This window comes from Protomyctophum parallelum (genome assembly GCF_964188405.1).
Source record: "Protomyctophum parallelum genome assembly, chromosome: 15".
NCBI classification, from domain to species: domain Eukaryota; kingdom Metazoa; phylum Chordata; class Actinopteri; order Myctophiformes; family Myctophidae; genus Protomyctophum; species Protomyctophum parallelum.
Genome location: NC_139710.1, coordinates 7,954,184 through 7,976,802, shown reverse-complemented (window position 1 = coordinate 7,976,802; position 22,619 = coordinate 7,954,184). Strand labels below are relative to the sequence as shown.

At 42.8% G+C, this 22,619-nt stretch overlaps 1 protein-coding gene across 1 annotated transcript in view; it reads right to left on the bottom strand.

Moving 5' to 3' along the window:
* The window catches only part of fbrsl1 (fibrosin-like 1), a 257,829-nt gene that overhangs the window by 139,659 nt on the left and 95,551 nt on the right, over nt 1-22,619 (bottom strand). The window contains exon 2 of the mRNA XM_083784806.1: nt 6,681-6,920. Coding sequence (XP_083640932.1) covers nt 6,681-6,920 — 240 coding nt within the window. The remainder of the gene's footprint in view (nt 1-6,680; nt 6,921-22,619) is intronic.

The window sequence follows — 22,619 nt, the reverse complement described above, 5'->3', positions numbered from 1 at the left end:
CCAAAGTTACAATGTACATTACATTCACTCATTCGCACACTGAGGCAACCATGCAAGGCACCAACCAGCAGTTAGGGGTTCTGTCAGTGTCTTTCTCAAGGAAGGAGAAGAGAAATGAACTTTCGGCTCACATGTAGACTCTACCTCCTGCCTGATCCACTTGCACTGCCGCCCGAAAAGAATGAGAGGTTGGAAGAGACGGAGGGAAAAGGGGCAAGCAAAGCCAGAGCAGGGAACAAGGAGAAAATGCCTTATGGGTATTTTGGCCACTGGGGAAAACGTCCATCTAAGTGCACTTCTCTGCCCAGTTGAGTGGAGGGGCCCGTAAAAGTCCAGAGGTCATGTCAAATAAATAATGTTCCGTAAAAAACAATTTGACCTCTGCCAGAAGGTTGGAAAGGCTGTTGAGTGCATTGCTCGTGAAAAAGGCAAAAAGCAAACCAAAAACCAACCAACTGACAAAAGAGCTGGAATTTCAAGTCCCCACAACACAGCTCAATATGACAGAGGCTCTCACAGGCCTTTAATCAGACTTTATGTGCTATCAAAGCATGGAGGGAATCCACACAAACAGCTGCTTTAATGGCCAGATCGCTTCTTTGTATGGTCCTCCCTTGAGTATGTAAGCATGAATACATGTTTTAAGCTGTGTGTGTGTGTGTGTGTGTGTGTGTGTGTGTGTGTGTGTGTGTGTGTGTGTGTGTGTGTGTGTGTGTGTGTGCGCGCGCACACACGTGTGTATGTTGCTACCCTGGCCTGCCCTGCAGATACACTAAGGTCTGAAGATAAGCATGTAGGGGAAAAAATAAAAACATGTTTATGTTTATGTGTGTGCACTTAGGTGTGTGTGTGTGTGTGTGTGTGTGTGTGTGTGTGTGTGCGTGTGTGCGTGTGTGTGTGCGTGCGTGTGTGGGTGAGTGTGTAACTTGTGCACACGTTACAGCACAGGAAACTATCTTGAGAGCACAGTGTGAATGATAGACAGCCTTGTGATATGTGATCGAGTCTCTCTGCTGCTGCCGTGGACATTTTTACTGGCAGATAAAAACAGAGGAGCGACAGAGGGCCACTCGTCAAACCCCCAGCCCATCTGGAACCAGGCAGTGCTTCACACGCACTGGACATCAACTGGAAGAGATGCTTAAAGGCAGTGTGTGACAAAGGTCTGGACAGAGAAGGAGAAACAGAGGACGGGATAGACATGGGAGAGATCCAGCACAGTCGGATATAGTGGTAGACGCTCCAGGTAGAGGACTGTATGACAGAAAGAGGGTGGTGGGTAGGTAGTACCTACGGACAGGGAGACAAATACATGGAGACAGATGGCGTTGAGTGTGCAGAGTGTTAGTCATTTTAAGCACATCAACTGGAGAAGCTTTCACTATCAACAGGCAAACGGCACAATGCAATTTTGGCCTGAGAGTGAGGGCTATTGAAAATCAGTAGGGTTTAGCCTTGTTCAGTGCATTATACAACAGTTTCATCTATCAATTAAATTTGGAGACGTGTGCGCAATTGGAAAATTTGGCTTGTGGACAGCACCAGAGTACAGGAAAGGCCATTGGGTCACCCATCATCTGGGATGCATGGAGCTGCACAAACAATCCATAATCCAGTTTTCAAAATACTGTATCTTGGTTGGTAGTAATGTGTGACACTGGGAAATGTAGCCTTATGGCGGTGCGGAAAGGCCAGGGAGTTGTTGAAATCAGTAGGGGCCATCTTCTGGGGTTCAAGATAGCAAAACAGATTTCATGGCAATATACTGAATCCAGACAGCCGCATCCGCCTGGGTGACAGGCAGCAGACTGCTGGGCGAGCGCTGGAGCTTTGGCATGGGGGTCAGATCAACATATGGAATGAATTCTGTACTGGCCATATGTCGCATGTCTTGAGTGTACAGGGTTTGATGAGGTCAGATCAACACATGGAATGTCAGAAGAGGTCAGCTCCATACAGTATATGGAGATCTTAGGGTGGCAGCGGAGGCAGTGTCTTGAGTCTACAGGGTTTGATGAGGGCCCAGGTAAGGCCGGGCCTTAAAGGACAACTTTAGTTTTTTTTCAACCAAGCTTCATGTTTTAGGTTGTTATTAGAGAAACTAAAAGGTGAGTGTTCATTTTCTTTCATTTGCTGCTTTCTTTCATTTTGGGGATTTTAGCAGTTTTTGACAGGGGGGCGGGGGCATTCGAGCATGGGGCTAAATATGTATTTTTTTACAAAATATTATGGCGATTTTTTTATTTTTTATTTACTATAGTCCTAATAAACCCCAAGAAATTACATCTGGCCACAAAAGATCACAGGATCTATTGAATGTGACAAACTGACATATTGAGCCTATACACACAGTATAAGCCTTCCCCCAGTAGCCTACCTTCACATTCAGTAGATCATGTGATCTTCTGTGGCCAGATGTAATTTCTTGGGGTTTATTAGGACTATAGTAAATAATTTAAAAAAAATCGCCATAATATTTTGTAAAAAAATACATTGAAAGCAGCAAATGAAAGAAAATTAACACTCACCTTTTAGTTTCTCTAATAACAACCTAAAACATGAACCTTGGTTGAAAAAAACTAAAGTTGTCCTTTAAGTTTCTGGCCTGTTGAGAACGGCCAGTTTTCGCCGTCTGCCAGCACTAATAACTTTTGGGTGGGCCCGCCTAGAGTTTGAATGGACAGGTATCAGTCAAAAGGGAGACATCGAAGAGGATGGACGGGTGGGGAAGGACCAACATATGGCATGTCAGAACAGGTCAGCTCCATATGGAGATGGAGGCGTGATGTCACGAGGCGTGACCATATATGGAGGCGTGATGTCACGAGGCGTGACCATATGGAGGTGTGACGTGACAAACGCAAATTCAGGTTTTCATAGTAAATTCATAGCAATAAAATAAGCCTCTAAGATTGAATTGCATAGAAAACTTTTAAAATAAGTGCCTTTTTCATGGAAATACGTATTAATTGTTAGCCAGCTTGCAGTATTTCTTGACACAGCCACAGGGCACTACTTTTATTAAATTTACCAAGACCTCTTCAAACCAAAACAAATCGATATTTTGCAACTTATTAAGGCTACGAGGCAAAAAATGTGTTCAAAGTCTTTTTGTGCTAGTTTTGCAAGTCTTTGAATAGGGGATGCTTTTATTTTTAATGAGCACACTGCCTCCTTACCTCCTTTCATCAAGCTAGAGTACTTTGACTCTTATAAGAGCTTACAGGGCCAGAATAAAGCACTTACTTTCCTGTCTTACTGTCCTGTACGTTTCCAATACCCAGTGTTGGGAAAGTTCATTTATTTTATGAACTAGTTCAGTTCACAGTTCAGAAATTTAAAAAGGAACTAGTTCAGTTCAGAATTCCTAATTCAAAATTTTGAAGTTCATGGTTCCAAAAAATGAACAATTTTAGTTATTTTCCGTTCTTTTTTTATTATTATTATTGCCACAGCCCATAGCCATATAGAACCTCAGACTTTATTCTCCATTACCATTATCCAAATTAATTCCTTATTATATATATATATATATTTTTTTTTTACATTTTGGGGAAAATAATAGCTCTTTGCAATGTGAAATGCCACCTAATTCTTAATCCTTTTCCTTGTCTTAATTATGGGCCAACTTGTGAAAGCTGTATGCTTTTATTGTGAAGGGTCTCCATTCTTACAGCCTGCAAGCTCACAGCTCATCAGCTATGTTCAGTATGGAACACGTGTACGACGAAGAATAAATCAGGCATCACTGCGCTTCTGTGGGAGGGAGGGAGATATATTTTGTTGGCCGAACGAGGTGATCATGTATGGACAGTTGGACACATACGACATACCTCATCGACGCAAAAATAACAAGCAATTGGAATCTATTTTTCTTGGCACATTATAAACAAGTTTACTTTACCTCCTCAGTGTTTGGGTCAGGACATGTAGGATTGTATGTGTCTGCGCGCATATGCGCGCTGCGGGCTCCAGTGAAATTGTGCGGCTTGAGAAAGATTAGTTAATTTGTGTTGGATAAGGGCTTATTGGTGGGTTTTCCGCTAGATATTAAGGACTGGTTAGGGTATGTTTTAGCGGGGGTTTCGCCTGGAAGGCTCACTCACTCTTTGAACGAAGTTGAACGTGATAAAGTGACGTTCACACACGCCAGAAATGAACGCGTTCACAATGACGTTCATCAGGCAGAAATACAGTACGCTCAGTTCACGTTCAGCCCAAATGAGAACGCGTTCGTGAACTATCGTTCTTTGAACGCGTTCGGGTACAACACTGCCAATACCTCGCAATTTCATCTGAATTTCTATGTATTTACAAACATGGAACGGATTTACAAACATGGAACGGGCACCTATAATAATGTAGCCTTACAGCATGTTGCAGGCTGGAGTCCCGATCCTGACGACCTTTGCTGTATGTCACTCTCCATCTCTCTCTCCCCCATTTACTGCCAGCCTACTGTCCTACCGCCCGGGCTCTCTACCCATTCTGCCATGGTCACCCTAAAGTGTCTGTAACAGTGGTGCCATATGTTGAAAGAGAAACAAGTGACCAGTACTACGAAAACGAGCCCAAAAGAAGCGACTAGGTTCATACACATAGTGGTCCCCAACAATTAGTTAGTTAACTCATTTACCACCAATCTGGTGTCTGAATTGTGTATTCCAGGAAAACCACACATTTATTTTCTACAGGGAACACCTTTATTTTGAAAGCTGGTTTACTCGGAAACAGAGAGTCAGGAAGTGAATAATCGCTATGTAATTTTACCACCAAATAGTAAGGAGCACCAACATGTTGTTTGTTTTTAAATTAATAAAGTAAACAATATAACATGAAATGGTGAAAGTAGCTTTACAAATGCATTCAATTGGGTTCATTGTACTTTGAGTGTGAGGGTGCTTGAGTCTATGTGTGTGTCCTACACCATCTGGCCTCAAACCTTTTCATGTCAAGGACCCCAAATTGACACTTAGCAGACCACTCATTTGAAAAGATATGCCAGGGCTCTAGCAGTGGTTCTCATCATTTTAATTTCAAGGACGCCCAGTTTGACATGCATTAGGGCGGCTACTGACCCACATTTAATGCCATTTATATCTGGGACCTCAATTTATAATTATCATTTATTTATTTATATTTTATTTATATTGTAAAATATGGAACCCATTTGTATACTCTCTGAGTCCCCGGATCCCACTTTGAGAACCACTGTCCTGTCTGTTCGTGTGTAAACACAACGGTATCCAAGTTACCCGAGGGGGAAGCATTGTAACCAGTGACAGACGTTGTTGTTAGCATCAGTCATTAGCATGCTCTGTAGCATCACATTTTGCCAAACAGCTCTCAAATACTTCTATATTTCTCAACCAAAGCGGTCGCGTTGCACAATGCACAAGCCCAAAGTCACTTATAACAAATAAGCAGACTTGGCGACACTGTAGCGCACATCCTGCAGGTGGAATAAGCAGCACATAAATGCTTGCAAAGTAAATGATTTGCAAAAGGCCAGCCTCGTTTTCAGCCATGCTGACTTCCTTAGGAAATCTTATCTCTGTTTTGGACAGCGAATCAGTAGAGCTCCAGGCAACATATCCTCATTATTTACTTGGCTTCCTGACTAACTCACACACAAACACACTTCTCATCGATAGCACTGAGAGGATCTTGGCCTCGGGACAGGAGCAGTAAAAACATCCGCCCATTTAAAACTAACTGTTAATACTGTACGTGGATCTCTCTCTCTCTCTCTCTGACACAATAGAGTCCTGTTCTGCAGTGTGCTTCAGGCGGAGGATATTGGCAGCGGTCTGTAGAGAAGGAGTGAGATGACATATAACAGAGTAATATACTGGCTGTAGCCGTGGTGAATGGAAGCAGCAGCACAGCTGTTTGGGCTTGTTTTGGTATGGTGGTGCAGTAATGGGACATTTAGGTGGAATAGGCAGAGGGGTGCACTCTAAAATCTTCTGTGTTCATTTAACTCTCAGAATTTACAAATGCAACCACATTTGTAAGGATTTGACTTTGACTCTGTGTACTGCACCGTAGCGTAGCAGCCATTCAACAGACTCTGTGTACTGCACCATAGCGTAGCAGCCATTCAACAGATAATATTTGATATCTCACATTCTGCAGCTGAATGTTACTTAAACTTTTGGTCCAATAGATAATTACATCACATGATGAAGCTCATTGTACAGTGTTGTTATTCTGATTTTGAGCAATAATAAAACTCACCACTAACCAGGAACCAAAAAACTGCTGACACTATGGGTGAAATGCAAGAGCCTGGCACAGAACATTATAATTGTCAATCAATGGCTGACACTATTTAAAAATCAATACAATAAAATAAAATCCACACTAGATGCCAGCGAACTCTGCAACTATAACATGTTCCTGACACCAGACCATAATAAAACCCTTCCACTGACCCCAGACAAAGCCACACGATTGCACACGATGTACAAAACAAAACAGCCACAAATATATAGCTTCCTGTCTATCTCCCAGGAGCCCTAAACAGCCAACTTTAGGACTTCCTTGATTGGCTGCGCCGCACCATGAAAGAGAAAATTGTATTTTTCAGTTAGAAATGCATCGTTTTTGTCGTACGACACAGAATAAACTCGCTTTTAGAAAACACAAAGCAGGCCTTTTGGCCAGTGGCCACTGACCATTTTGTTTTTCTTGGAGTAGGTCTTCTTCAGCAGCCTCTCATTGATCCTCTCCTGGTCGCACTGGGCGTGGTTCAGGAACCTGTTCTCCAGGGGGTCCATGACAGCCGGCATCACGTTCTCCTCCTCTCCCACCTCTGGAAGCTGCTCCTCCTCCTCCTTCTCCCTCTGTCGCTTTGCCGCCTTCTTCTCCTTCCAGCGCTCCTTCTTCTCCTGCGTCTTCACCACTCCCATCTTCTTCTGCGGAGTGACAGAGAGAAAGGGGAAGAAGAGTGATCCGATTAGAATTAGTGCTGTGACAGTATGGAATATTCATCAGCGGGGTGAGAAAGCAGCGTGCCCCGGTGGTTTGGAGGTTAACCACACCACAAGCCCATAGCATGAACACGGGATGGAAGACAGTTTAATGACGAATGACGAAGAAAAAAGCATTTCATATAACACACTATATTCACCACTGCAACTACTTTCACCAGCCAAAACAAATACATACATAAATTGTTGTAGTGATTATTGCGGTAATGCGGTTATTGTCCCCGGACCTAATAAGGATTTATCCTATTCATTGAAGATCCGGGCTAACATTCATTATAAGACATAAATTAGAGAAAGTGTGACATGCACATGTTTGTGTGGATGGGGTTGTTACACGAAACCCTCAGTGTTCACAAATCCATTTGAAACTCAAAGTGTACAAATGGAACCAAATAGACCCTTATGATCCATCCCTCAGAATGTTTCTGTGTGCAGTTACTGATGTTAGTAAACAGTGAAAGTAGTGCAACCCCTGCCCTGTCTGCTGTCGGCTTATAAGGAGCAAAGCAAACACTTCCTAGTATCCAGTACCACGGAGACACACAGTGAATCCTCTCTCTCTCTCCCTCTCTCTCTTTCTCAAGTCCTCTTTAGTTCCAACAGCCGCAGAACAATGCCATACTGGAGCCCATAATCCCTTTACGACTGCAATATAATGAGCTTATGATGATGTGAACTGCCGCTTTAACACACGCTGGAGAAAATGCACTCACTATATACTTTTACACAGTATGACGGAGCAATTTCCCCCTTACACTAATCATTCCGTTCACGCTTCAGCGAGAAGTAGTGTGTAACTGCTGTTTATTTATTGGAATTCAAACATCATTTGTAACTGCCCTGGTACACTGCTTTATTGGGCACGTTATTTTTCCGGCACAGTACTGCTTAGTCAGGCAAAAGAAACCCGCTGGGCTTTGACACTGCACTTAGCCCATGGCTTAGTGCCTTCTTAGCCCTGGGCTAAGAGAGATGTTGGCCCATGGCTCAGGGATTATTCACACAACAATAATGTTGAAGTGGGCTTGCACAGTTTGGCCCTGGGATTGCTCTGGAGCAGGGTTAACACTGACTTTTCAGGGTTAGCCAATCACTGGAAACATGGTTGCCTAAATGGCTAGTATGGAAGGGGGTTGAATTGATACTTCAATGTAAAATGTAAACAGAAATGTAATACATGCATGGTAATGTGGGGAGTTCAAAGATGCACTTCAGATGTTCCCTATCTGTGGATTTATGCGTCTACAGGCTGTCTCTTTCACTCTAATTGTGTATATAGAAATGAACTTTTGTCCATTTGTCTCCAGCTGCCCATTGTTTTGCTCTTTCTGTTGAGTTTGTGACATGCTGTTGGCAAACAAAGTCAACAGAGATCACAGCGAGTCTGTTGTGTGACACCGCAGCTCAGAGCCGTGCAGAGGGCACGGCCCGCGGCTGTTAGTTCTCCATTCAAACATCTGTTCACTGCCAGCCAGCGCTGGGCCCACAGCACACTGCCATCTGAATAATCAACTAATTGGCTCTATTGTAGGGGGGTAGTGTATGACTAACAATAATACTGATACACTTGTCTGACAAACTGTGTTTACCTCGGTGGGAAATAAATAATGTGTTCCACTCAAGAGTGTGGTTTTGCCTCATCACTGCATCATGACCAAAGCATACCAGGCTAACCTTGCCCCAGAATGTGCCACTCATGTAATCATTTACATGATATATCAATATCTACCAGTGAAAAATATTGATATAATCTTTCAATTTCACAATAACCATGTACATGCAAAAATAATTACACTTATTTTTAATTCACAATGGCTCTGCCCCCGACACTCTGGAAATGTACTGACTATATATTTAGTTATACATTTTACAGTAAAATGACAATTTGTTTTTGCATTCCAAAATATAATTGGGTGCTAGGACCATGCGTTTCTTTGAGCGGTAGACAAACGCTGTAATGACAGCCGTGCTACTAGAGGCGTAGCCAAAAAGACTATTAAAATGAATATTACATATTTTTGAATTGGTATTTTCATCACAGATCTAACCATGCCATTTTGTCTGATTTAAAGTAGCTATAAGCAATAATATGTCAACATTTTTTATTTATTTTTGGTATTCAGACAGCCAGCAATGAGTAAAACGCTCCTAAAATAAATTCTCTGTGACACATCTAGGGGCCACAATCTGCATTTTAAAAAATGTTCAGAGAAGCTTTGTCATTGGTCCAAAAAAAAAAAAGAACGGTCGCAATGACTAACCAATCAGGGAGTAGACAGGCAAATCGACAAAGCTTCTAGGAAAATGCAGATGTCACAGAGACTATTTTTGGGGGGAGCATTCTACCCATTGCTGGCTGTCTAAATACCAAAAAAATTCAAATGTTGACATATTATTATTGCTTATAGCAGCTTTTATCCAAAGCAAAACAGCACACAACCAGCAGGTTGTTAATTTTAAATGTCCTTCTAACCTGACAGTAAAAAGTCAAGTAGAATCTTTACTTTTGTTGTTTTCTGCATCCAGCCAATGGCAACTGGGATTTATTTATATTTGATTAAAGGTTAGAAGTCTTTCAGGATTATAGTAGTTTCTCAAGAGAGACACAATTTCCAAGTGCTTTGCCTACCTGTCTGAAATTCATAAGCCCCGAAAATGTAAAGACAGTTAGCCAGTCATTTCCCCACCTCCATATCCCCTGTGCTGCCATTTAAAGCACTTCTACTCGAAAACGAAAGCCTAGCTCCTGAGCCAAAATGAAAATTCAAGAAACCTTTACAAAATATACATCTTATCTATGACATATAAAATAAGTTATTTTAAAAATAGATGTGTGTGATACAGTGTCATGGTTTGTCCATTTTCTTCCAGTCAGAACTTTTGACAGCTTCCCCTTCTCAAATTTGTATGGGTTGAATTTCAGACCATAGCTGTTTCCGTTACCATAATAACCATCGAAGAACAAGCAGTACATTATTATTTTATTCCTCCATATGCCTTAATCCATGCACTCATATCATCCCGTCTAGATTATTGCAACTCCCTCTACACCGGAATCTCCCGGTCATCCCTATCCCGTCTCCAACTGGTGCAAAACGCGGCTGCCAGACTCCTGACTGGCACCAGGAGACGAGACCATATCACCCCTGTCCTTGCCTCTCTCCACTGGTTGTTCAGAATTCAATTCAAAACCCTTCTCTTCACATACAAAGCACTAAACGGACTGGCCCCCTCCTACATCTCTGACCTCCTCTCATATTCCTCCTCCATCAGGACCCTCAGGTCAGCAGACAGACGGCTCCTAGAAGTCCCAGCGACAAGGAAGAGGCTCAGGGGCGACCGAGCCTTTGCTGTCGCAGCCCCTACAATTTGGAACAGCGTCCCACTCGCTGTTAGATCTGCCCCCTCCACTGAGAGTTTTAAGTCTAGGCTTCAAAACGTTCCTCTACTCTCAAGCCTTCCAGTTCCCCTAATAGTCTTGCACTCCATAGGATACGTTTTCCGTACTGCCTTTTAACGGCTCTCTTGTCTCTCTTGTCTACTGTACCATAACTATGCATTTATTTATTTTATTTTTTATTGTTTCACTGATGTATTGTATTGCACTGTATCGTTTTGTTTTTCTTTGACCTGTGAAGCACTTTGGTACGAGGAGAGTCGTTTTTAAATGTGCTATACAAATAAAATTGATTTGATTTGATTTGATTTAATGACAAACGTTTTGGCTAGCCAGTCTTCATCAGTGTGTGGATTTCAAAGTGCTTGCTTCCATTTAATATACCTTAGAGTTGTTGTGTGGAAATAATAAATAATAAAAAAATCTGTAACATTATGAAGTACATCTCAGTGACATCACAAAGATGTCCCCTTTAAGCTTGTTGACTGTCTCTGGAGCATTCCAAGATTGTGGAAGAGATCGTCTGGCTTTAGAGACTAGTGGCCAGCACTAGTGGCGCTCTAGCTCTGCCAAGTAAGTGATACATGGAAATTGTCACAAGGTGTCCGATAGTGCTAGAAGGGGTACAAACCTGACAACAAAATCAATCAAAAGTACAGCCAGCTGGCCGCCCCCTCACTTCTGCCTTTACATTTCAGGCATTTAGCAGACTAACTCCAACACAAATGAGTAGGGAATTGAACCTGGCACCTTTATGGATGGGTTATGTCCACTCTTCCCTGCTTCACCCTAAAGGCGATCAGAACCTTCATATGACTGGCATGAATATTCTTCAATTTGGAGACTGGCAGTTGATGGAGTAATTGAATTAACATGCAGCAGGACTCCTCCTAGTTCATTACTATTAAACAAATCCAGTGTAAGCAGTGAGATCAATTAAAATACTGACTGCCTGAAGTATGGAATCATTATTAATGCACACATAGTGAGCCTTCTTCAGCCACGATATAAATCTGCAAAGAAGTATACATATTTGCACAGTGAATGTACACTAAACCCAGTGATCTCTGTAAAGCTGTAAGCTATATTTGCAAAGGGGAGGATATTGGCGTCATATTGGATGTTATTAAGACATGAGTCTAATCTGTCAATCTGTAATATTGATAGTAACTTACAGTAATAAAGCCACACAAAACACAATGCAGTGTTCACTATATAGGCTGGCTGTATAAAATGTGTAGCTGAACGGTAAACAACTGAAAGTATTAAGAAAGGGAAGACATTAGGTGAGCTGGGCTGTGTGTACAAGTGGCTAGCTTGAACCTGCAATGGATAAATGGTATTGAACCTGATTCCTTGCTCGTCACACCAAACACCCTACATAAATGCATCCCAGCTAGGAACGAGATCACATTCACAAAGGATTAGGCCCCTAAACGGAGGCAAAGTCAAATGAACAGGAGAAACACACCAGAACTATTAGCCAAAAGAGAAAGGAAGGGGATTTGGTTCATTTAATCCTTGTGCAGGCCAATTATGTGACATTGATCACTGTGAAATGTGCGCTTTCTCTTGCTCACAGAATGATTAGGCTTCTTGGCACACACTTGTGCTCCTTTTCCCTTTCCCAGCCAATAGCCCTCTGATTATATGCTTTCATTGCTTTGCGAGAGAGAGAGAGGGAGAGAGAGCAGGGTAAATGGAAGCATATGTTCTAAGTTAATTAAAGGTGTGTTTGATATTGCTGACAGGAGCATTAGATGTGGAGGGCTCCTCGAGTGTTATAGCTCTGCATCACCAATGCAACACTATAAACTCTAGCACCGCCGAGTAAATCAATGCAAATTTAATTCATAAGTGTCTATGATTTACATACCAGACAAGCGCTTGTTAATGTCCACAAAAACCATCACCAATTGAGTGTAAATTCATGCGGCCGAATGCATAATAGAGCTAAACATTTCTGAAGTGCTGTTGCAAATCTCTCCCTTGGATGATATTGCAGTGTTTGTCTTGTGGGCTGGCAGGCAGCCCTGGCAGCACCACTGATGGATGTCTGTCAGAGTAAGGAGGCAGACAAGACAGAGTATTTAATGACGAAGAGTGTAGGCCTGACAACACACACTTGTAGAGGGAGAGATTAAGTGCAGCTATGAACAGACAGGTGTTAGGAGCCGGCAGTGGTGTGGTGGTGTATGTGTAAGTGCACGCACGCCCATGCTCACGTCTGCATAATGAACTACGTAGATAAAGTGCACCTCGGGGAGCACAGGTTCTCCACCAGGACAGGTCAGGTTGTGGCCTCCTGGTGGTGCTATAATAGGCCAATGTGAAAAGGGTGCCATGGATGGCAATTGGATGATTTGAGGCATTTTGTTCCAAAAATTAGTTTTGCAAAAAATCCACCTGTTGTTGGCGCTATAACAGGCCAATGCGAAAAGGGTGGGATATATTCCTCTGCCTAGTAGGAAAGTCTGTGAAAGATTTCACGTAAATTACACACTGCGTTCATGATTTGAGGATTTTTGTTCAAAACGGGCCAATCCTGCAAACTTTGAAAGCCAATGTTAGCCAATTAGGATGGAATATCACACACACACACACACGGACGGACGGACGGACGGACGGACGGACGGACGGAGTGCAAAACATACTCTTCCCATGCCTTCGGCCTGGTGGAGACAATGAATCAAGTCAGACGTGGAGTTCTGAATAACATTCCTAAAAGGCTGTCATTATTTTGGAAAACAACTTATGGCTCATTCATTGTATGTTGTATTATGATATACTGTGTTTTGTTACCTTGTAAACCAGATGTTCCCATTTGGAGACAATACAATTTAAAACTGGAAGACCACAGTTTAAAAGGGAGGACAGCCAAATGCACCACTGATAGACCAGAGAATGTCTGAATCATTCCATCCTTTCTTGTTGTCTCCAGAGGGGGTTTTCAGACAACAGATAGATAATCACAGGCATATGGATGTCAGTTGGAGAATCATCTCACCACTGTCCTTCCTGGTCTTAGTCAAAAACAAACTAGTTTTAATGTAGCTTATAAAATGTTTTACCTTTACTTAAGTTTCTACCATTTTCTCCACTTTTCTTCTCTCCGTGTTTCTCTCTTACTTGACAACTAAGAAGACAGGAGATTACATATGTCTGCTGTCAGGAAGAAACCACCTAACTCCAAAATGTGAATTTCAGAAAATGAAAAATATACTTGTTTCAGCAAATTGAGAAAACCTTACATTTTGAAAACAAGGCAATACTGCCTCATCAAAGTTGGTGACTTTATATATTGTCAATTACTTGCATGAGAGGGGGGGAGGTGGTGGAGTTAGTTGCTTTAGCAGACAGTTTGAGGGTCCAATGGAGTTAAGAGGTTTTGTCCAAAGCGTTTTTTTACTACTTTCTATTTCAATATTTTCGAAAAACAACACACAGATGCAAAGGTGTTCAATAGCACTGATTCATGCAAAAATAGAGTTAGGCGGTTTCCTCCCAACAGCAACAAGGTCCTACGTGCTATCACACTGACCTTTGTACTCAAGTAGTACTTTAGTATTGGTTTATTGTATACGTCGTCAAGATAAGTGCTTCTGTTTCAGTTTAAAGTAATAATGTACAATTTTCTCTCTTATCCACATACTTAGAGCCTCTCCTGATGTCTTTATTGGCCATTAGGGTCATTAGCAGAAGAAAAGGAAAGATGAAGCCATTTCAGACTGCCGGCAATTTGATAATCTTTGCAAAGTGTCGCCATGCAGGCACCTCTGGGAATCATTAAAACATGATTCAGGATTTGCCAACGTCCCAAAAAGACTTCCATACAGACACAAGCTACACATTTCTTGAACAGCATTTAAATGACCTCAAAAGCCCGAAGTTATGACAAAACACAGATTAAAATCTCATTTTTGAATAAAGAGATGGTCTTTTTTTCTTCCATTCAAACGTCAAGTCAGGAAGGAAGGAGTACAGGCAGAGCTTTTATTGTTCAAGGTTTATAAGAGTAAAACTTATTTTAGTTTGGCTTCCTTCAGACAATGCAGCAGTGTAGATAATAACAAAATAATTATAAAATCAAGAGTGCAAGAGCAAATAAAATGAGCATTACACCATTGTTGGACACTATTGTACATTTACTGCCTTCCACTGCGTTTCTGATCACATTCATTTGTATGAGACATGGATGCGTCTGTGTTTCTCTACTGGTCTCACAATGGGACCTTTTTACAGTGACCACAATATGATGTACTCTTGTGGGTCACATAAGGTTCAAATAAGGGCTTTTTACACACCTGTTTAACACAGTTCATATTTGATACCCCGTGCAGCATTATTTTCAGAGTTTTGAGGGGAATAATATAGTCATGTTCACCACCAGTATGTGGTGTGTGTGTGTGTGTGTGTGTGTGTGTGTGTGTGTGTGTGTGTGTGTGTGTGTGTGTGTGTGTGTGTGTGAAGGCTACCCTTTGGCCTGTGGGCTGTTTGGTTCATGTAGAAGGTTCCCCTGCAAAGCTCTTTGTGTCTGATAAATAATTGCTGTCTATGAGAAGAGAAGAGAGAGCTGGGGAAATGTGATAGTGAACACTAAACACCCCCATATATATATCTCTCTCTCTCTCTCTCTCTCTCTCTCTCTCTCTCTCTCTCTCTCTCTCTCTCTCTCTCTCTCTCTCTCTCTCTCTCTCTCTCTCTCTCTCTCTCTCTCTCTCTCTCTCTCTCACTTTTTTCTTGCCTCTTAATCTTTCTCTCTCTCTTTTTTATCTCCGACTTTCTCCTTTTTATTATCTCCCTCCTCCATCTTGCTCTGTCTTCCCACCCTGTCTCTATCTCATCATCCGTTCAAACACCGTCACTTGGGTTATGAATACATCATCAAGAACAACCCCCTCCCTCCCTCCCTTCCTCCACAGCAAACCCCCCGCTGCGAGGGCTTCAACATTTGCTGACATTCCTGTGTGCAGAATGCATAACTCTTCCTCTGGGAGTTGAAACATGCTTCCTGCAGTAGATCTTGATGCTTCACTACAACCAAACCCTGTGAAGCCATGTGTGTATTCTGACGGTGCTGTGTGTGCATAACTGTGTGTGTGTAGGATTTTATGCAACCTGCACAGTAGATGCACATGCACACAGACACAGATATAATCAGACACTTAATACAAACGCAGATGAATATAACTCACGCACGCACACACGCTATCATATGCACTCACATGTACTGTACACACACTTTCCCTCTCTCTCTCTGCTCCCCATGCAATCTGGAACAGCAACAAAGCTCCCCCATACTGTTGCCAAGGTAACGCGGCCGGGTCAGACCAGTCGAGCGGTCTCTTCTTCCCATCCGAGCTCTTACTCTCTCCGTTTGTCTCTATCCTCCATCGTTTTGTTACCTCACCCTTCTTCATTCTCTCATGCCTCTCGCAGTCATGTTTATCTCTTGTCCTATTGTTTGCCACCTCTCTTTGTGAGTGAGGCGTACAGTATCTGTCCAGACTGAGTGGGGAAGGTAAAGTGGTTTTCCATTTCAGGCTGGTCCAATTAAAACCTTGTTAAAATGACTTAAATCCTATTAATACTGAACCCAAAGATGATCTTTTTGTATCTTTTTGTTAATGTGATCCTCCTAATGTGATCCTTCTTCCTGTCTCATCTTGTATTTTCCTTTGTCCTCTTCCTCTACAGTCTCATCTCGGTCTTCACTCTGTGAGTGTATGTATGTATGTATGTGGGCGTGTGTAACGCCCAGGATTCGAACCCTGGTCTCCCGCGTGGAAAGGTAAAGGTACTAAGGTAAAGGGAATTCCCTCTGTCTCATGGGAGATATTAGACTTTTACTCTGCTACAATTGTGTGCCAGTGTGTGCATCTTTAGTGGACACACCAGGCCTAATTTCTGCCATCCTCTGAGCCTCAAACGAGGCGGCCCCAGTCCTCTGAGCCTCAAACGAGGCGGCCCCTGTCCTCTGAGCCTCAAACGAGGCGGCCCCAGTCCTCTGAGCTTCAAACGAGGCGGCCCCAGTCCTCTGAGCCTCAAACGAGGCGGGCCCAGTCCTCTGAGCCTCAAACGAGGCGGCCCCAGTCCTCTGAGCCTCAAACGAGGCGGCCCCAGTCCTCTGAGCTTCAAACGAGGCGGCCCCAGTCCTCTGAGCCTCAAACGAGGCGGGCCCAGTCCTCTGAGCCTCAAACGAGGCGGCCCCTGTCCTCTGAGCCTCAAACGAGGCGGCCCCAGTCCTCTGAGCCTCAAACGAGGCGGCCCCAGTCCTCTGAGCCTCAAACGAGGCGGGCCCAGTCCTCTGAGCCTCAAACGAGGCGGCCCCAGTCCTCTGAGCCTCAAACGAGGCGGCCCCAGTCCTCTGAGCCTCAAACGAGGCGGCCCCAGTCCTCTGAGCCTCAAACGAGGCGGGCCCAGTCCTCTGAGCCTCAAACGAGGCGGCCCCTGTCCTCTGAGCCTCAAACGAGGCGGCCCCAGTCCTCTGAGCCTCAAACGAGGCGGCCCCAGTCCTCTGAGCCTCAAACGAGGCGGGCCCAGTCCTCTGAGCCTCAAACGAGGCGGCCCCAGTCCTCTGAGCCTCAAACGAGGCGGCCCCAGTCCTCTGAGCCTCAAACGAGGCGGGCCCAGTCCTCTGAGCCTCAAACGAGGCAGCCCTTTGACCCTGCGGCCTCCCCAGTCCTCCACAGTGGAGCCGGCTTGCTGAAGTTGCTCTGCAACCGGCTTAAACTCTATGAGAACGGCCGGCCCCCCATACCTTCCCCACCCACCCCCCCTCGCTGTGTGTTCTGTTTGTTGTGGTGTCAAAAAGAGAGAGGAGAGCTCAGAGCAATAATGCCGGCGAAAATACAATGCTAGAGTTTCTACTAGTAGTGCACACATTATGGTCGGACTATTATTTCTCCCTGGAAATAAAGACGTCTGGGTTTCCGAGGCTATGGTCGGACCGAATCAGGTGAGATCTTTAAAGAAAGTATAATGTTGTACTGTGTAGCAGGATGTGGCACCCACAGCTGAGCTTATATGTATTTTCCAGTATGTTCTTTCTTATCAAGCCATGGATGGGCTTATTGCTGACGTTGTCACCCATACATTGAACCCAGAGACTCTTCTCAGTTACAGTAGCAGACAGTGTTTAAATAATAAAAAAAGAACTACTCTAGAACCGCGAAAAATCATGCATGGGACCCCACGCACGCGGGCTGCTGGAGAATCGTCCGCTGTAGGTTGTAAGCCAGAGATACGTCACTGTGTCAATCTATAATGAAAATGGGAGCCTGGGCGTGTTAAAGTTAGTTTATACTTGACCGTGTATGACCGTGTTGCACAATATTAGCGAAAATAGCCGATAAAGTGAGTTTGTATATCTACCATATAATTTTCACTACATGCCCAAAATAGTGATGCCAGATATAAAGTGGTTAAGTCTGTCTGTGACATTTATACATATTTAACCAACGAAACATAAATAGAGCTTGTGACTAAATATAGCTAACTACATTTCCTGAAAAGTAACAGTTTTGGACCTACAAGGTTTCTGCCCGTCAGCGACGACATAAATGAGTCTCTGTATTTTTTAAACACCTGTACTGTTCGGCCATGTATGTGTGTGTCTCCGTGCACGTCACATACATGCCTCTGTGCCTGTGTGGGCACGTGCGTGTGAGTGTCAGTCTTTATTTAGCAATCTTGTGTGAGGACTGGCTGGGCTCCTGGCGTGACACCATCTGGCTGGCTGACTGCTTTAGGCAGAGATATGAGGGGAATGTAGTGACAATGTGCTGGTGTACACCAACAATAAACCCTGGCCTTAAATCTAGCTAATGACTCTGACAAGGGCTCAGGAAACTAAACAACATGGGGCAGACACTAGAGCCTGACTAATATATCAGTCTGCCAGATATATTGGCCTGGCCAATACATTGGCCGTTATTTGACTTTGGACGAAATTGGTATTCGACAATGACGCAGCCGTTGTGTCCTGATTTTTAACAACTTTCAACCTGTGTGTACAAGCGAACATTTTCAGGACTTTTTTCAATCCTGCAAAAACCTTTCAAACAAAGCAGATCTACAAGCTTACAACTCGTCAAAACATTGCGACATTGTGAGCTTGTATGTGAGTGTCTATTTTTGAAAATGTTTGAAAAGGCATAAGTGGTTAAAGAAAATAAAGTTTTTAAGTGTTCTTAAAGTGAAATGTTTGTTTCATATACATTTTTATATGCTTTTTTGACAAAATATCAGCCTGGAGGGCTACAATTTACAATTTACAAGTTAGGCATTTAGCAGACGCTCTAAATCCTATAGTAAGTAATTAAGTACGGTAAATAAGCCTTGCAGAGCCATGAGGCCCATAGGGCAGGAGCCCATCTCCTAATTCTGTGGTGTGAGGGCACAACACTAGTATGTCACAGGGACCCCCAGGGACCCCCAATCCAACCCTTGAGGGCTATAGGCTATAGGACTCTCCAAAATTGGGATCGGCATCAGACTCAAAAACCTGTCTGACTGATGCCAGTGGTGGTGAATAAAAAGAGAGTGAACAGTCCTTTTTTAGGCCAAAACAAAGTCTGGAACAGGGTCTGTCAGTATGTAGGCTATGTATGGATGTAGGCTATATCTGTCCCCTCAAAGGTAGACCAATCACAGCTAATGCTGCATTGCCACTGCATGCAGGATATCACAAAACAGAAGCCCCTCTGGTCAAGAAAGTTAAACTTAAAAAGAGTGTGATACTGTGATAGTAGTTGGGAGTGGGACATACAAAACTGTAGGCCGAATTATTCCTCCCAGCAAACCAGTTACAGCAACATTGTATTTGTGAAGCACATTTGCTGTTATGTATTGGTTTATAAGACTACTATTCAATTTGGCCATATTAGTAATAGACCAAAACTACCACACTATTCAGTCTGAATAGTGTGGCTTCACCACTGTACAACACTGCATTGTGATATTTGTGGCTTCAAAAATTGCACACACAGTAACTTACTATCGATAGCTAAAGAAAGATTGTAAACGGATACCACACTGTGATTAAAACCATAATCAACCTGGGTCCTCAGGCAAGCTAGAGTTCGGCACCATTCAATTTCAGTCAGCATACATGGACAGAAGGTGTCTATCATTTTAGTTGACCACTAGACCTACATTCATGAAAATCATAGAAGATGACTGCAAAATGACAGCAGCAGACCATCTGCCTGTCGGACAGAGACCTTTTTTCCACAGGTAAGTATAGCCTGTCAACCTCCCACCAAGTGTCAGAGGAAGCTTCAATGTTCATTTTCAACATCACAATTACATTTCCATAAGACACTTTAAACATCTGTGGAGCAGTTTTTTTTACTATTGGACCTATAAGAATCCAAAAACAAAATGCAACATCAACACAAGGGAGAAAGTACTTAAGTAAGTAAGAGTAGCCTATACTGTGCAAACTACTGCCAGACATTAAAACCCTAGGTTGTCATTGACTGTGCCAGATAATCTTGTGCACAGTAAAATCCTCAGTGTGAAATTAACAACCCATTAAGACCCGTAATGCTTGATGTGTATTTAGTTGTGCATCATATCTTGCTGATCTACAAGTTCACAACGCTTCACGCTGCAACCTCCTTGTGAGCTTGTAAATAGCCAAGCCGCCGGCACGCAATGTGCCTCATTTAGACCCGGCTAAATGAGGTGTAAGACCTCAGGATTTTACAGCGCGAATTGGCTGAGCTGCTGACAGGCTAGCTTTGCACTGAGGCCAATATGGACTGTGAACCTCTCATCGCCACACTGTCACATTGTCTGGGCCCACGCACCGCAGCCCAAAAAGTACACACTAGTATCATTAAACAGGTCTCTCGCTCTCTTCCACTCGCTCTCTTCTGTTTTTCCTCTCGCCCTCTGGAGATAGGAAGTGTTGCCGTGGCAACGCCGGCTCTGTTCCCATTGGTCGAAGCAGACCAACACGAAAAAACAACATCCCATCTTCTTCCTGGTGTCTGGCCATCTTCTATATCACGTCTTTCCAGTGGTTGGCAGAGGCGAGTGCAACATCCTCTAATGTGTGATGTTATTTACACAATCATTCTGGCAGATTTCCCGGCCAACTCTTCCAGCCTGTCTTATTTGGGAAAGCTATGTTAAGAGCTTACTTGCTGGTGTCAAGTGAATTTTCCTTTCTTATTCACTATCTCAAAAGCCTCTTTCCATTTCCTGAAGCAATATTGAATCAAATGTATTTTTGAAGCACCCTCCTTCAAGGCTTCAGACAGCTTTTCCCCACAAGAGAAAAACTGGCATTCTTCCCTGCCAACAGTTAGTCTGTTTCACATGTTTATAACATGGCAGAGGCATCAATAAGTTTAAGCAATTAACAATTTAATTGTGTATTTGGCATTGAATATTCAAACATAATAAATACAAAATACATTTCAGTGTTTCCCGTTAGGCTCTGTAAACAGAAAATGGAATCAAAATAAAACAAGCCATATTTAAATTGTACTTTTAATTCTGTTTTAAATTGCGGAAATAGACTATCTACAGCTCTATCTTGTAGATCTGCGATAGGCCTATGGGTAATTATGTGAGGCCTATGTACTTGTAATTTAAAGGTTGCTAGTTTGAATAAGACCAACTAACAATCGTAATACAATCTAGCAACTATAGACCCTGGGGTGCTTAGTAGTCAGCAGTTTGGTGATGAGTATGGTTTCTAAAAAAGAACATAAACTTTTCCTGGACTGCAAATAAATAAATAAATCACACGTGTGTGAAGTGAGGGGCGCTCTTATCATCATTCATCAAATCACCACATTCTGTGCTACAAACACAAACACACCTACACACAAAGCTGTGCGTAGGAGGGGCTAGCACCCCTAAAAAAGAAAATAATCACGTTTGTTTGTGTTTCACTCAAACACTCAAAACTGGCCATTCACTGTCAATGTTTGTGTTAGGACAATGTTTGTGTTTTTACACAAACCCTCAAAGCTGGACATAGGAGGGGCTAGCGTTCCTCAAAAAATAAAAAGGATAGAAAACGTATATAAAAAGCCAATTCTTAGCCTCTTCAAGAGGCCATGTTTAAAATATTTTGCTAAGCAGCTCACAGCTTGACAGTCATTTCTCCATGAGAGAAAATAAAAGCAAATGCAAGTCTTGAAAGTGAATTTCCATTTGTGCTGACTAACATATAACATCAGTGGTGGTGTACTGTGTTGACATGTGCATACAGCTATACTGCTGTGAGGTGAAATGGGTGTGAGGAGGGTTGACTCTGTTCACACAATAGGAGACTAGCCTATACTTTTTCTTCTTTTTTGGGGGGCTGAAGATTGCAAATACAATATAATGTCTCACCTTAAACCAGGGGATGGTTCCAAAATGAGCTTTGTTTGGTGAGTAGAACAATCATTCTGAGCTGATCAGATCAATTGTCACTGCTTCTCGGAAAATGTTGCATCAACAAACCAATTCTTTCAAGATGTTAAACAACGGATGTGTAATGCAGTGTTTTGTCTTTTTTCCCCTCCCTACTCTGACAACCAGTTAGAGATGTAGCCATCTGTTTGGAATATATTTTCCAACCCTCAAAATCAAATTGCTTTGTAAAACAATTATAGAGGCTGGCAAACTCTGCAATCCACACAGTGTGAGCACAGGAATGTTCAGATTTGCTAAGTGTCAAGTACTATTAGCCACGCTGTGTAACATGAGTAATTATAGATGGCAGGGTGACCTACTGTTGAGAAGAAACATCCTGTAGCCACAAGACCACATGTTTGATTCCAATAACAGTATGCCCATCAATAATAATAATAAGTACAGACAATAATAGTAATTTCCCCTAGCTGCAGTCATCACAAATTGCTCTTGATACCTCCGTTGGAGAAATTCCTAAGCTGCGATTACCATAAACCGAGACGAGAGGATACACATGTCAACAGGTATACAAATAAACATCCTGTTTGCCTTTCAGTAATCAGACTCCTACGGAATAAACCTCAGTAATTTTGTTTGACAGAGAGAATGACAGCTCTAACTCTCACTATGTACTAACTGAGTCTGACCCCAGGAAGTGATGCATTCACACTGTTGGCTCAACTGGATATTTGTGTCTATGGCCTAAGGCACTGGTTTTCAAGGTAGGGTCTGGTGACCCCCAGGGGCCCTTCACAAAATATGTACACAAATACATATCAATTATGTAACCTAAAAATGTTTTCGAA